The 17,379-nt window shown below is 40.1% G+C and overlaps 1 protein-coding gene across 1 annotated transcript in view; it reads right to left on the reverse strand.

Moving 5' to 3' along the window:
• Positions 1-14,091: 14,091 nt before the first annotated feature.
• Positions 14,092-17,379, reverse strand: part of MAP3K21 (mitogen-activated protein kinase kinase kinase 21) — a 53,420-nt gene continuing 50,132 nt past the window's right edge. The window contains exon 10 of the mRNA XM_063082867.1: positions 14,092-14,504. Within this exon, the coding sequence (XP_062938937.1) occupies positions 14,092-14,504 (413 nt within the window). The remainder of the gene's footprint in view (positions 14,505-17,379) is intronic.

A 17,379-nucleotide genomic window follows, 5' to 3' on the forward strand; every position in this document is an offset into this window, starting at 1 on the left:
GCATCTTTTCACAGTTGTATTAGTCTATTTCTGTTGCTTATAACAAAATACACAGAGCTGGGTGATTTATAAGAAAATGAAATTTATTGCTTACAGTTTCAGTGTCTCGGAAGTCCAAAGTCCAGGGAACACACCTGGTGAAGTCTTTCTTTGGTGTAGCTTCAGTGGTGGCAGGGTGTCACACTGTGAAAATGGTGGAGCAGAGAGGGCAGAGACAGACAGACAGACTCTCCTCTCCTTTTAAAGCCCTCAGAACCACGCCCCTGGCCACCATTTTTAATCCATTCACTACTGCAGGGTCCTGCAATCCAATCACCTCTTCAAGGCTCCACCTGTCAATGACCATAATAGGATTTCCCACCCTGTTAACAGTCTCAGTGGGGGCCAAATTTCTAATGCATAAAACTTGGGAGACACAATTCACACTTCAGTGAATTTGGGGGAGAGACATAATTCAATCCACTACAACAGTCTACAATCAAATAATATTATTCACATTTAATCTAAATATCTTACAACTGTGTACCTCGGTTTCCCCTTATGATCCTTTGTGCCATCATTTTCATTTGATTGGGTGGGTTTTCTTGGCAATTAGTCAGTAAGGGGATTCGAACCCTTGACCTTGGACTTATAACCCCACACACTAACTAGTTGAGCTCATCAGCCAGCCTCTTTGTGCTATTATTGTTATACATTTTCCTTCTACATGTTTTGGGAAACTCAAAAAAAAATTTTTTTTTGGTTTTAAAAATAAATTACCTTTCAAAAAATTTTTTTAATTGAGAAAAACAATTTTAAAAACATATGGGTTATACACAACACATTTATCATTTTTGATACTCTCCATGTCTTTCCAACAATCCACAATTCCATGTGGTTCCTTCTGTGGAACTAACTTCCTTGAATATTTCTTGTAGAGCGGGTCTGCTAGTGAGGAGTTCGCTCTGCTTTTGTCTGTCTGATAAAGGCTTTATTTCAGCCATTACTTTCTTAAATTTCTGTCCTCTCACCTCCCTTCCTTCTGGGACTCTATTTACACGTATGTTAGGCTGCTGGATACGGTCACCAAGGCTGCATTTCTTTTCTGTCCTTTTTCTCTCTTCGATAGTCCCTATTGCTACAGCTTTAGGTTCATGGATCTTTTCTTCCAGTTCAGTATATTTTTCATTTTAGATATTGTGTTTCCACAGCTAGACATTCTATTTTGCACTTTTTTAGTTGTGATAAAGTATTCATGACATAAAATTTACCATTTTAACCATTTTTAAGTGCACAAGCTTTAGTATATTCACATTGTTAGACACCCATCACCACCGTCGATCTCTAGAACTTTCTCGTGATCCCAAACTGAAACTCCATGCTCATTAAACAATAACTTCCCGTAGATCCTGGCAACTATCACTAGACTTCCTTTATGTTTTTTTCTTCATTTTAGTGCTCTCGCTTTATTCAAATGCAAAAACATAAGTTCCAAGAGACGACCATAATTATACTCTGTCGTGCTCGATTTAAAAGCATTGATTATTATTATTGATGGCTGTTAACACCTTCCAAAACCAAGTGTAAGCTGTAACTAAAATGTTTCCCAGTCCATTTCTGGAGAATTACGCTTAGTATTTTAGAAGCTACTCCAATTTCTATTCCACAAGAAGGAAAATTATGCTATAAAAGAAAGAGAGTGAGCAAAGTTGTGATATGAAAGACTTCCTTAGGAAGTCTTTGAGCCCTTACTAGGGAAAAGAAGGATACCTGTTTCTCTTCCATACTACGGTAACCAGGCTTAAACCCTCTGCAGAGCTGCATTTCTGGTCCTACCCCAGCCATCGATATGTACCCACATTCCTTTTATTGTATCATACAAAGTCCAGCACTTCAACAGGATTTAGAATTTGCCAATAGCTTAAGGTTCTTTTCCTAAGAGAAAGTGGGTAAAAGGAAAATGCAAGAGTCTATAAACCAAAAAGTGAAAACAAATATTTAAATGTACTCTGATTTAAACAATTTCAAATGAGATTGAGTAGAATGAATAATATAGAAACTTGTATCATTATAAAAGAACAAAAGCTTAAAAGGTACCTGAATATTTCAATATTTATGGTATCCAGTGATATGATTTTCAAGTCCAAAATTTCCACTCACTTTTTAGTTTTGCTACATAGTGAAGGTTAATAACTTATATGCCAGTGTAAACACATTCACTTTGGCTGGTAGCAAAATAGATTTTTTAAAATGTTCTATGAAGCCAAAGAATTAGACAAATACCGAGCAGCAAAAAACAAAACAAAAAAACTAGTCCGGTACTTTAGTAAGTCACACATATTAGAACATTTTCTCTAGTTCGGCACATGGCTGTTACTGTGACTGATATACTGCATGCTGTTTATGAAATTAAATGCACAATCTTTCTCTGAAGACTTAAACCAGACTTCAATTCCAGCTACTCACCCATCGTACTAAAATGGATCACGATGTGACTTGCTCACAAGTCAGCAAGAGATCGGCGGTTTTCATAGTACCAATTGCAAATTAGTGTCATGCATGAGCAGACAAGATTAAAAATACAGCTAAACAAATCATCAAAATATGATTCTTCAGGGTGTTTTTCCGTGAACATTTTAACTACTTGGAAACAACCTGGTCCAATTTTTAAGTTGAATTAAATCCTAATATTTTCAGGAAATAAATGTGGGTGGGGAAAGGTAACACTGAGGAACAGTGTTCCAATATTCAATTTTAAAGAATTTATTTTCCCATTCGTAGAGTAACCTTGTCATAACATCCTGTTATTGCAACACCTGCCTTGCTTAAAAGAATTCCTAACTATTTTGTTACAGCACATTTTTAAAAACCTGAACCTAAATAATGTACGTTTTATTTCTAGGCATGGTGTCATTGAAGTCCACATGACATCCTCTGTATAAATCCATGTGATGTTACAGTCATATACATGATCTGATTTTCATCCTAAAGGCTTCTGACCATGGTTGCTATTCAAGATACATCAATGCCTTTACCGCCAGACTGTAGAGACAGTTCTGATCTTAAACAAAAGGGAAAGCTTTGGGTGCCAGACGGGGATCTCACAGCTTAGATGTTTGCAGCATCTCCTTGGCTGCTTTTTCAAATTCTTAACTCCAGAGTCACACTCAATCTTCAGAAGATTCTTTCCTCGGAGCCCAGATAGATCCTGGTTTCTCTTTCCCTTCTACTTTTTCTCTGTCAACCTCCACATGTACATTAGGGACTTTGGACATTGGTTCTAGCAACAGCTTTTCTATTATGGACCGAAGGTCTCACATGTGCCTGTTTTCATTCTAGTGCCAATCTGGCCACAGCTTTCAAAGTATCCTCAGGAACATTTAGTTAATTTGTGATAATTAAATGCACCAAAGAGTATTATAAACACAAGGACACCACAAAAGCAAGTTGAAATTTCTACCGTTGTACACATTTTTATGATGCATGCGAGACAGAAATCTTTAAATATGTATTGATGTATTAATATGTATTGATGTATTAGTATTTAAATATGTACTGATGATCAATACTTTAAAAAGTATTGATGTATTATTTATTTTTGTTACTGTTCTATTAATGAGTAAACTCATAAAATCAAGTTTGTTTTATTTTTAATTGCTCTTTCAGTAGGAGTCATGACCAGAGGCCAAGGCACGTTGTTGTCTGGGTGTCACCTCTCTGTCCTCTCTTTTTTCAAGGTGAATCATTTTGGTAAGCTAAATAATCCTGGTGGTGCAGTGCGTGAATGTGTGAATACACGTGTATGATTGTGTATGTGTTGTGTGTTGTGTGTGTTATGTCTGCATAAGTATGTTATGTGTCTAAGTATGCACTGTGAGTGTGTGTTCTGTCTGGATAAGTAGGTATATATGTAAAAACGTGTGTTGTGAATGTACATGCATGTGCATGTGGTGTGTTTCCAGTGTCCAGCATAGGACATAGTATGTGATCAGTTTTTATTTATTAAGTGACTACTAGGGAACATGTCTTAAGCAGGTATCTTTAGAAGGGTTGCTGTGAGCACCAGGGAAGTCTGCTTGCACCACTGTCTGGGGACGGTGGGAGACTGCCACTTGGGACACGGGTTCAATGCCGCCCAGGCTGGATTTGACCTAGCTTGTAGCTGTCAAGTGCAATCGTCTGGAACAGACTATAGAAGAAATCTGTTTATAAAGATCTCCTTGTGGTTCCTGTGTAGCCATTACTGAAAAATCATTTTCCTTTTCTCCCTTTATCTTTCCCGTATCTTCCCAAATCAGGTCCTTTTTCTTTCTAAGGTTAAAAATTTGGGTGCAGTTCTCCAAAAATCAAGCTGTGGTCCTGCCTGTGAAAGGATGTGTGCACAGTGCCACCTAGTGTGCAGGGAGCAGAAAACACAATCCACACAATTCAAACAGGATTCTTCAATTTTTGAAACAGGTATTGTTGAGATAGGGCAGCAAAGAGACTGGAGGAACAATTAGTACCAAATGCATGGATTTGAATCCCGTTTGCACCTCTATGAATAACTTCATATTTCAGAAAGAAAGGCTCAGCTTATTGAACAATTTAATTCCTATGAAGCATCCAAGGTGGAGATTTTTCTAGTTTTTGTAATTGCTTTCACACAACCATGGATCACTCTAGCCCACGTAACCAAACTTAAGTAAAAAACATTTAGTTCTTCTAAGAGAATCTTTTTTTTTTTTTTTGAGACAAAGAATGCTTTCCTACAGACTTATGCAATACATATGAACTTTCTGTAGAAAACATTCCTTAATAGAGTAAGTTAAAACTTCTTGGAGAGGGTACGTTAGAATATGCTCTGGCTTTTCAACATGCAGAGCAATGAAATTGTACCTCCTGGGTCCTTGTCAGTGGCTCAGTTTTGGGCTCTCTCCCCACTAGGGGCATCTCCTGCTACTAAGCAAATAGGGCTCGGCTGGACCAACACCAGGAGCAAAATGACATCCCTGACGATCCCACAGCCATTTGTAGAGTGGCAAGAGGCAAGTTGGCCATTGGAGCCTGGAAAACTAACCAGTGTGTCTGAGGTCAGAGGAAGGTAAGACAAAATATTGTTCCCTAGCCTATAGTTTTAGGAACGAGGAGCTTTTAAATATGGTGCATGCCACGATGCAGGCTCCTTACACTATAGAGAAGGACGGAAGGGAGGAAAAGTAAACAAAGGGACCTGATCTGGGACATGAAATTATAGTCCCGATAGACATCGACCCCCTTGTGATTTTGTAGGTAGGCAGAACCCAACAGGGTTTAATAAAACCAGTGGACATCCAGCTTCTCTTCCCACTTCCAGTTAAGTGGGATGTACATGCCGATGTCTTTGGGGAATAGGATCCTTCTCTGACAGTATTAGCCCACAGAGTCTTGCTATGGGTTAGGGAAGGAATTTGAGAACGGTGGTTGTGACCTGCTGCTGCTTTCTGTGCTCCGGCTCTTTCTCTCTTTCTTTTCTGTCCATTTCTCCTCCGAGCTATTCAGCATCTTCAACCATCCCCGACAGCCACATGACTTCAGAGTCTCTCTCCACCTCTGACCTGTGTCTCAAATTCCAGCTCCCCCTGCCCGGTGGATGTCTCCGGAGTGTTCCATCATCCGAGCTGCAAATGTCCCCTGTCCAGAGCCAGGTCCTCATCTCCCTGAGCACCTGTTCTCCCGTGTCTCATTTCCCACCGAGGCCACAGTCCCCCGGCGGGTGACCGTCTGCCCGATGGACCACTTGCTCTGTCCTTTCTCTTCCTCCTCAGCCCCTTGTGCTCTATTTGGAGGTTGTCAACTCCCTCTCCGTGCTCCTGTCCCCCTCTATTCTGGCTGTAAGAGCTGATGAAATTGTCCCATCGGCTTTTCCCACCACTGTCATGCTGAATATAGGACACTCTGCTGTGGGCTTCCTAATGTCATCAATTATACGTTGAAGTCCTAACCCCCAGCATGTCAGAATGGGACTGCCTTTGGAGACAGGGTTTCACAGAGGTGATTCAGTTAAATTGAGGTCATATGGGTGGGCCTTAGTCCAATGTGACAGTGTCGTATTGGAAATTTGGACACAGACACACACAGAGGGATGACCATGTAAAGACACAGGGAGGGGACGGCCCTTTACAAGCCAAGAAGAGAGGCCTCAGAAGAAACCAACCCTGCCGACACCTTGATCTTGGACTTCTAACCTCCAGGCTGCCTCAAAACCTGAGCTTCAAGCTCAGCTCTGCTCTGGGTCTCTAGCCTCTGGGCACACCCTGCAAAATTCAGACTTGCCAGCTCTCATAAGCACACGAGCCAATTTCTTAAAATAAATTTCTCAATATATACATATATTCCATTGGTTCTGTTTCTTGGGGAACCCTAATTCACACTCCAAATGAAAACCTATAATGAATCCTTTTAATGCAAAGTACGGGGCCAGATCCTTAGACTAGCGATTGAAGTCCTTCACAGTAATGCCCGCATCCTAGTCCAACTGTAGCTTACGCTGCTTTCCTTCAACTACCCTTTGATGCACATGTTAGCAATAACATTTACTGAAAACAAACTGTTGAATATTTAACCAACTTTTGCTTCCTGTGGCTGAAAAGCATGGACTAGACTCAGGCTGGATTCAAACCCAGCAATTTTTTTGATCTCCCTAAGCTTTGGTTTCTTCATCTGTAAAATGGGACCAATTCATTCGATCATTCTACCAATAGTTATGGGACAACATTCGTGATACAGACACGTTCGTGGTGTTGCTACCTGAGAACAGCTGGACCAGGGAGCCTCGAAGTTCCAGATGCCCTTGCTCTTTACTGAGAAGAAGGCTGAGAGGAGAGAAGATTTAGGGGAGAGTGAATTTCATTTGGGCTGTGTCCAGATTGACATCCAAGAGGAGGGAGCGGGATAAACACGAGTGACATTCCAAGAATAGGATGGCACTGGAGATAGAAAACTGAGCGTGAAATATATGTAAAGCCATGGGATAAAAGACATGAATTTGGATGTGTGGTGTTACATGAGCCAGTAAGAGAAAAAGCTCCAAAAAGGAGCCAGTGATCAGCTTTGTGAAAAATGACCAACTTATGGCTGGCCATGTGAGCAGTGCTGAAATCCTGGGAGACCTGTATAACTAGCAAAAACTTAAAAAAAAAAAAAAAAGCCTCTGGAAATTATCTTATGGTCATACAGCAAATGAAGAAATATTTATTTAAAGATAAACCTACTAAATCTTGGTAAGAATTGCAAGAGTCTGTGACCTGCTCCTTTCCCCGCTTCCCCCTTTCCCAGCTCAGCTAGACAGAAATTCCACCCCAGGCAGTTGCAGCCAAAAAACCTTCTCGTGGAATACAGTACTTCACTGGGAAGCACAGGCCACCAGCATTCCTCACCCCCTCAACTCCACATTTAACAGGCTAAGTTCCTGGTGAGTGTGGTCGACAGGTCAAGGGCTCCCTTCCTCCATGCAGTCCCCACCCAGGGGGTGGACACTCTCCCCAGTGAGAATACTGGGTTCCCACCTGCCAACACATGAGCTCACCTGGAGGGTGAATGTTCCACTTTGGAGCAGACAGGCCAAAAAGATAAGAAGCTACCACCCCACCCAGCACCCAGAGCATGGCTCAAATATTTTGCTCAGGGAGAAAGGTATTTGAAGGAACAGGCACCTCCAAAGCTCTCACCAAAGGAACCGATGTTATGGGAAGCAGTGGGGCAACCTTCAAGCCTAAGAGTACCTTCAAAAATCATGGCTCCTCTTAATGAAAAGCAACAAGCTAAACTGTAGGCCAGTGAGTTTATCAGAGAGAATCAGGCAAAGAGACAGCTAACAGGAGTCCTCCTGGGTCAGAACAAGCCTTAAACTACCCCTGCCTGAAATGAATTGGAATAGACAGTGGAGCAATTTATGCCCCAGGGCATAACCCAAAAGAATAGAGCAATTGACCAGCAATTTTCAGAGCCTAACAGCTGGGTGTGATGCAAAATGAAGTAGATGGATTAACAAAGATATCAGGGAAAGAGACAGTCAAGAGGGTCATGCTAAGACCATGTCAGCTCAGGGTGGGTATGTACATGGCCACAGCTGAGCCCTCCGAGGAGTGACACTGAAAGGTCCACACTGTGGGAAGAAAAGATTTCTCTAAAATAGTCCAGCAAGGGCCGAGCCCGTGGCGCACTTGGTAGAGTGCTGCGCTGGCAGCGCGGCGACGCTCCCGCCGCGGGTTCGGATCCTATATAGGACTGACCGGTGCACTCACTGGCTGAGTGCCGGTCACGAAAAAACGACAAAAAAAAAAAAATGATAAAATTGTCCAGCAAGTCACCAAACAAGCAAGCAAACAACAAAAATGAGACCTGGAGAGGGGGTGAGGAGAATTAGTATCTGCAGTTGCTGCAGTGAATTACCTAAAATGTCCACTTATTGACAAAAAAAAAAAAAAATGAGATATTCAAAGACAAAGACACAGGACAGCATGACCCATACACCAGGAACAAGAGCAAGCAACAGAAATGGCCTGTGAAAGGGCCCAGATTTCAGATTTAACAGACTTCCGAGCTGCCTTTATAAATATGTTCAATGAACCAAAGGAAAACGTGTTTAAAGACGTGAAGGAAAGTATGACACCAATGTCTCATCAAATAGAGAATAGGGATAAAGAGGTACAAATTATTTTAAAAAATCAAATAGAAATCATGGAGTTGAAAATAGCCAAAATGAAAAGTTCACTAGAGAGGCTTGCCAGGAAATTTGGACAGAAGGAGAATCAGAGAATTTGAGGAGAGATCAAAATAGATTTTGCAATCTGGAAAAAAAAAAAGAACGAATACAAATGTTGGACAAAGTGGGGAGACCGACATATGTATAATGGGAGCACCAGGAGAGAGGAAAAGGAGCAGGAAAAATATTTGAAGACATAATGGCTGAAAACTTCCCAAATACAGTGAAAATATTAATCTGCCCATCCAAGAGGTTCAATGAACTCCGAGTAGGACACATGCAAAGAGATCCATAACCAGATACATCATGATAAAAATGCTGGAAGCCAAAAGCAAAGAGAAAATAGGAAACACGGCAAAAGGAACATGCCTCAAGGACTCCCCACCAGCTCCTGACTATGCACAGAGCACCGCTTGCTATGCAGGGGTCCCAACTTCCTCAGCTGCCTTTGCAGAACCCCCCAACTAGATGAGCTCCTCCAACACTACCAGAGAGGCCAGTACTCCGCCTTGTATAACCCTCCTCTCCCTTGCTGTCAGGGTTGGTCACATACTTTGTGCAGCCCAGGGCAAAACAAAAATGAGGGGACCCTGTTCATAAATTGTTAAAAATGTCGAGATGGTCACAGCACAGCATTAATTAGCATCAAGCTCAGGGACCTTCCAAGGGCAAGGCTCTGTGCCGCTGCACAAGTCGTGTCCCTGCTAAGTTGGCCACGCAAATGGCTTCTCATTCAAGGTCTTTCTTACTAAATTGTAAGAACCACGCAGGCAAGGAGCACGCAGTGTCTCTTGCTCACAACTAAATCCCATGTCTTTTGCAGTGCCTGTCATGGTAGCCACTTAATGAGCTCGTCAGTGTATGGAAGCTCAGTTCAAACTGCCTATTTTACTTGGCTGTAAAAAAAAATAGCTAATTTTTGCTCTACCATCTGGTCTCTACTACATTGTTTCACTTGTAAATGTTTCATCATTCATCTTTGTTGCCTGGGTTTTTTTTTGTCCCTGGTGTGTGGGTCATGCTGTCCTGTGTCTCTGGATGTCTTATGTCTTTTTTTTTTTTTTTTTGTCAAAAACTGGACATTTTGTTTGCAAATGCTTTCCCTGTGTGGGTCTTTTCAGAAGTGAAGGATATAGGCACTTTAAGTCCAATTACGTTTATATTACATTGCAGTTTTTAAATAGCTTTACCGTATCTATTATCTTAGTCCATTTGGGCAGCTATAATAAAGTACCATGAACAGGGTGGCTTATAAACACCACACACTTATTTCTCACAGTTCTGGAGGCTGGATGTCCAAGATCAAGGTGCTGGCAGACTCAATGTCTCGTGAGGGCCTGTTTCCGGGTTCTTGGACAGCCAAACTGTCACTGTGTCCTCACATGGTGGGAAGGGCAAACCAGCTTCCTTGGGCCTCGTCAATAACGGCACCAATCCCATTCACGAGGGCTCCACCTCCACGACCTAATCACCTCCCAAAGGCCCCAACTCCTAATACCATCACACTGGGGCTAGTGAGGATTTCATATGAATTTTGGGGGGACACATTCAGATCACAGCATTTACAAACCCATTGAACAGAATACCCCATGTTTCTGAGTTGTCTGTTAGATAGACATGTGTTAGTACCTTTTATTTCATTTTGCATTTAGGAAATATCTCAGTGTATTAACCATTGCAAGTGAATATAGAGCTTTACTTTTAAATAAGTACTGATGCATTTCTAGACATGTGAACTTTTTGATGAATGAAAAAGTTCATTAGCTTTAGACGCCATTTGCAAAGTTGTAGATGTCTTCACCTTCTATACTGTGCTTATAATTACAACAGGTATCACAGGTAGATGGTGGGGACTTGACACGGGCTGGATCTTCAGAAATTTACCCAACTTCCCTGTGTCTGTTTCATGTCTAATGAAATAGGGATACCACTACTTATCGCACACATCTTATTAAAGAGAATTACAGGAAGTATCTTTTATGGGCACCTAAGAAGGAAGGCCCCAAACACTCAGTGATATACAACAGATGTTCAAGTTCACTCCCTCTTACATAACATCTCCCTCTTACGTAACAGATGTTACAAATCCGCACGTAACTCCTTACATATGTTACGAATCTGCATGAAATCCTGTGGTCTGCTTTCTTAATTCACCCAAGCTTTTATCACTTAGTAAAAACCACCAGATGCTAGGTGGTGCTTGTTTGAAATTCGTCTGATTTAAACATGTTAATAATACACATGTCTCACTAATCAAATTCCTGTAGCATCCACCAAGATGTACTTTATATGCTAACTACACTCTGCAAAAGGGTGCCTTCTGAACACTGGATTTGCTCAGTTCTCCCTGTGCAATGCAACTTTTCAATGCATGTATGAACCAAACATTTTAAATATTTCATTTTACCTTTTTTGCAGTATTTAATCCTATGATTCATCTAGTGATCTTCAATTTTATGCATTTATTAGGGTAATAGCTGGCTTATTAAGCATTAATTTTTTTTTTTTTTTTTTTTTGTCATTTTTTCGTGACCAGCACTCAGCCAGTGAGTGCACCGGTCATTCCTATATAGGATCCGAACCCGCGGCAGGAGCGTCGCCACGCTCCCAGCGCAGCACTCTACCGAGTGCGCCACGGGCTCGGCCCAAGCATTAATAATCTTTATTAATATACCTTTCCTTATTGAATACAAAATAAACCATTACAAACTAGAGTCACGATCATCAGGAGTAGATCAAAGCCACTGAGCAAAGAGACCAGCTATAAAAAAGTTTATTAAAAAAATAGACAACATATGTAAACATCTTTTTCAGTCACAAGCCTTCGTAATACAGTGTATCAGGCCCGTGCCTTAAATCTCTGCTGTGGAAGCACCTTAATTGTTGACTAACAGTTTAAATCAGCTTAATTTATCGTTCAGTGTGCTATGAAGTCCATATAAAAATAAATAACCAGATGCTGCTAAGTACACCAACACACAGAAAATCACAAATGTACAATAGATCACAGCAAAAAATAGCTATCTGCAGTAGCATGTGAGATTGAATCCTTATATTGCAATTATCTTTTTAATATAGCTTCATTTCTAATTCATCATAATGTAGAGTTGACTAAAACAAAGCTAAAGGGGAGCTGGAACAGAGTTGAGAAGGACAAGCCCTGCGGACACACATTACAGACATACACATGCACATGTGCACAGATGCCTATGTGCACACATGCACGTGTGCACACACACACCTATGTGGATACACGTGCACACACGTACATGTGGACACACAGAGACACGTGTGCACACATGCATGCACATGTACATACGCAACATGCTCGCACATGCACCTGTACACACACACAAGCACACTTATGCACATGTGCACACACATGCAATGCACACACACACAACTTGTACACACATGCACCTGTGCACACAACCAATACACACACGCACATGTGCACACATGCACACACATGCACACACACAGAGACGGTGTTTTGGTAGAAGCAAAACTCTGGACAGTTTCTTCACTTTTTTTTCCATGTTTTGATTATTTGGGACATATATTTCTTTTACTTTTAGCTGGATGTTACATGCCCCCAAATGCCTGAATACGAAGCAGCTGACCACAGTTTCAAATGTGATAAAATTTTGAGGAAACCAAATCTCTATATGCAATAACCCCTAGAAAGTGAAGCCAAATGACAGAATGGACAATAATATAACAGAACGTTATTAGTACCTGAGGTTTTGCTGCAAGAATCTGAAACATGAGACTGTTTTCCTTATAGCAAACCGTGCTGTGAATCCCGTCCTTCATGACCTGTTCGTCACCTGCTGGGCATACGTGCTGGGGGACTAAGACATTCTGAAACAGCCAAATAATGTAATTTTCCTTATTTTCTATCACAGATGAGATATTTTATCACATCTCATTTATTTTAAATTGCTGACATTTCAGTTTTTCCACTAAACCTTAACCAAGGTACAATTTTAAATAAATAACAAGCAATGTTCCTAATTTCATTTTTCATTGTATGGAAAAATTTAAATATTTATTATCTGTCTTCTGCACAACCACATTCTAGCAACAAAAAGGAACCACAGCCAATGTAACAAAAGACACCCAGGCAAATTTACCAAGCTCCTGGATAGCCATTTCTGTAGCAATAACCCAGGAGTCTATTTGTAGCATATACGTAGGATTACAAAAGTGATTCACAAATTATTTTAAATCATTTAAAATCCTGATCTGCTGTTCAAAGGCCCACTTTTTAAACCCATTTCTGAAATTTATCTGTATTTATCCTTTCCACTATATCAGCTTATCTCAACAGATAACATCCATCCACAATGAAACGAAATGTGTAATAACAACAAATTCTAACAGTACTGCTGTTTCTTGAGTTGGCGATGTTTAAGTGTATTTGAAATTATTGCAATACACATTCAGGTAGAAAAAAAATAAAACGACATGAATGTTTACAATACATGGTATCTGCAAACTGCGCGAGGCATGTGTAAATTAATTTTTAAAAATTCTGTTAGAGAATGAAAAAGCTTTCCACTTCTAGATACCAAATGAAGGGTTATTGATGAAGGGAGAATACTTTCTGCAGGAAAAACCTAGCCTCACTCAGGAGCATAAAATATGGTCTTAGCCAAATATCAGGAGCTCACCTTTTAAAATCTACTTTGGAGTTCTGATGGATAAAATGTTTATAAGTTACATTCAGTAAAGCATTTATAAATTACATTCAGTAAAATTTCCTCGAAGAGAGAAACATCATTGCATAATTTAGGTGAGAATTGAACGTATTTATGCACAATAAGCCTAGAGCTGAGTTTAGGTAGTTTCAATAGGACTCTGCATCTATTCCAGTGTTGACTTTTTTTTCTTTTTTCCCAAATGGACACCTTTACTTACTAATATCACATTATTCTTGGCAAGAAACTAATAAGTCTTTCTTGGCTTTCCGTTGCCCAAATAACAAAAAAGAAAAGAAAAGGAGAGAGAAAAGTGGAAGGAACGAAGGCAGAAAGGAAAGAAAGGCAGTGAGCCCATTATAGTTTCTGTTGTGTTTTATCAGACAAGGAGAGAAATGCAAACCAAGCGTTAAGACAGGGCTCAAGGTGATTCTACCCAGCCTAGTTTCACACTGGTGCACATTTCTTGCTTTACACTTTGTGTATTTCAAGTTACTAGATAAGGGTCCAGTGGAAAATACAATACAGATGGCTAATGCAATCACATGCATTACCCCTTACCCATGTAGTATCGAGGCCACAGCTTTTGAGAACACAGCAGCATCAAACAACTCCCAGATGGACACACGGTCTCATATGTTTACCTTAAAAAGAGAAATGCTCCAGCAATACAAGGCACTTAATTTAAGACAGAAATTCTTTCTCCAGTTCATAAATTGACGGTCGGCTCGTCTGGTTCTTCATTCTGCACAGGGGTACAGTACAGTCCCTGCTCTGACCCTCCACGTCAGCGTCCAGTAACGAAGGCATGTGGCATTTAGTTCTCTCCTTGGCACTGAGCAAACGGGCATGGCTTAGTCCTGGATGGCCCAGTACATGGTCAGCCTGTGCAGGCAGAGGTGCCACTGTCTGTGTGAGAGTCTGCGGTGGATCCGATCGGGTTCTCAGGGAGGCAGGGCGTGGGCGTGGCCGAGGCACCGTACTGGCAGCTCTGTGTTTCTCAGGTGAGACCTCACCTGGCAGGTTACTGTGAGCACTAGGGGAGGAGTGGGGTGGCCAGTCACAGACTCCGGGAGCCAGGATAATATCCGCACCAGCTGGTTGAGAAAGCCAGACAGTGCGTAATTAGAAAGACAGTGACTCCTAAAACAATGAATATTAAACAGAATAAAGTATGATGACAATTCAACTAAGGGATCACTTTAAAGTGAGCTTCAACAAAGTACACCACAATCCTAAACCTTTTACAACTGTTAGGATATAATGTGTTTCAGTTTTTTTGTTTTGTTTTTTAAAAGTAATGCAGAGCTGGAAAGAGTACTTCAACCTATAAAAATCATATCTGTAAACAGAGCTAAATAATATTCATAGTGCTGAGGACAATGTCATTATAAGTGTTTTATAAACAGGGCAATGATCATTATAAGCCTTTTATAAACAGGGTAGATTTAAAAACGGATTAGGAGCCAAGGGCAGCCACCCCCTTGGCTTGAAAGCAAGCGAGCAGCAGAGCTCACCTAGAGTCCTAGGCAGGAGCCAAGGGCAGCTGCTCTCTCCACCTGGAAGCAGGCAAGGAGCATGACAAAAACACCACTTCAGTGCAGGTGGCCCACCACAGCCACCGCCACAGCTGCTGCAAAAGTGGCTTGATGCCATAGCAGTAGCCTCAGCCACCATGCAGATGGCCTGTCAGACACTTGACTGCACCAGCACAAGGACAGTCACCAGTGGAGACTGGAAAAAGAAAAGGATGTCTTTCTCCTCAAAGCCCACTCCAGAGTAACAGAAGAAGCAACTGCTCTATCAAATGACCAGATATCAACATAGAAATACTAGAAATACAAAAATCCAAGAAAATATGATGCCGCCAAAAGAATACAGTAATTTTCAAACCTCAGACCCTAGAGAACAGGAAACTCTTGGAATGACTGAAAAGGAATTCCGAGCAATAGTCTTAAGGAAACTCACTGAGATACGAGATGATACAGACAACATAATGGAATGAGAAAAAAAAATTGAGAATATGAAGGAGGAAATTTACAAAGAGATTAATACCTTAAAAAAGAACATGGTAGAACTCATGGAACTGAAAAATTCACTCAACTAAATATAAAACACAACCAAGAGCTTAAACAGCAGGCTAGAACAAGCAGAAGAAAGAATTTCTGATCTTGAAGACAGTCTTCTCGAAATAACCTAGACAGACCAAAAAACAAAAAACAAAAAAAAAAAAAAGGAAAAAAGAATTAAACAAAATGAAGAAAATCTAACAGAGCTAGCAGATAACCTTAAGCACACAGGCATTTGAATAATGGGTGTTCCAGGAGGGGAGAAGAAAGAAAAAGGCATGGAAAACCTACTCAACGAAATAATAACAGAAAACTTCCCAGGTTTAGGGAGAGATACAGACATTCAGATCCAGGAGGTTCAAAAGATCCCCAAACAGATTCAACCCCAAAAGATCCTCTCCAAGACACATTATAGTCAAACTGGCAAAAACAAAGAGAAAATCTTAAAAGAAGCAAGAGAAAAGCATCAAGTCACCTATAAGGGAGCCCCTATCAGACTAACAGCAGACTTCTCAACAGACACTCTACAGGCCAGAAGAAAATGGGATGATATATTCAAAATACTAAAAGAAAAAATTGCCAGCCAAGAATACTATACCCAGCAAGGCTAACCTTCAGAAATGAGAGAAAAATAGTGTATTTTTGAGACAAACAAAAACCGTGGGAGTTCAACACCATGCAACCAGATCTGTGAGAAGTCCTCAAGGGAGTCCTGCATCAGGAAACCAAAAAACAATAATCACTCATCTTACCAGGTATAATTCGGTTCAAACTTTTTGGGTTTTTTTTTTTTTTCCATAATTCACTCTTGGTAGGTGGCGTGTTTGTAGGAATTCATTCATTCCATCTAGATGATCTGATTTGTTGACCAGCAACTATTCATAGTATTCTCTATTAACCCTTTTGATTTCTGTAAGTTTGGTTGTCATGACCCCTGTTTCATTTCTGATTTTAGTTATTTGAGCCTTCTCTCTTTTTTCTTAGTCCATCTAGGTAAAGGTTTGTCAATTTTGCAGTTCTTGTTAAAGCACCAACTTTTGGTTTCATTGATTTCCTCTATTTCTTCCCCCTATTTTCTATTTCTTTTCTCTATGCTCTAATGTGTATTATTTACTTCCTTTGCAATATCTGGGCTTAGTCAGTCCTTCACTTTCTAGTTTCCAAAGGTGCAAAGGATGATTATTGTTTTGAGATCTTTCTTTTTTATTAGTGTATGCATTTACAATAAATAAATCTCCCTTTTAGCAAAAAGTAAATGAATGAATGAATAAAAATAAAAATGCATTAGACTGGAATAAATTTAAGACTTTTGGAAATGATGGTTAACATGATTACACTTCATTTCAGATTATGATTTGAAAAAAATTGATGAAAATAGGGAAGTCATTGAGTTTTTACATGTTACCTCTTGTTTGTATTGAAGAACTGGCTTATTACCGCTTTAGCAAATGACTATTAACTTATAAGTAAGAGAAAAAGAATGGTCTCTTCAGGGGTTATTGTGCTAGGATTTCTCCTTGTACTATTACAAGATACCAAGACAGTACTCTATTGACTTACAAAAGGGTAATAAACCAACTTATCTAAAGGCAATTAACAATAATTAGAAAATGCCATGTCTAGGTACAGTACTTAAAGAGACAGATGAAAAGATAAAGAGACTGAAAGCAGTTTCAGTTTTAATATAGCTTCATAACCAATCCTAGTATAGCATTTTACAATTTAAAAAGCATTTCTCATATACCTCACTTAATACTCATGACAAGTATATAAGGTTATTATAACTGTCTTCATATACAACAGAAATACTAGTCAACCCATTGCATGTCACTTGATTTTTACCACAATTCTGACAGTGGCAAAGATTAGGTAAATATATTATTATCACTCCCATTTTATAGAT

Source organism: Cynocephalus volans, chromosome 18 (genome assembly GCF_027409185.1).
Source record: "Cynocephalus volans isolate mCynVol1 chromosome 18, mCynVol1.pri, whole genome shotgun sequence".
NCBI classification, from domain to species: domain Eukaryota; kingdom Metazoa; phylum Chordata; class Mammalia; order Dermoptera; family Cynocephalidae; genus Cynocephalus; species Cynocephalus volans.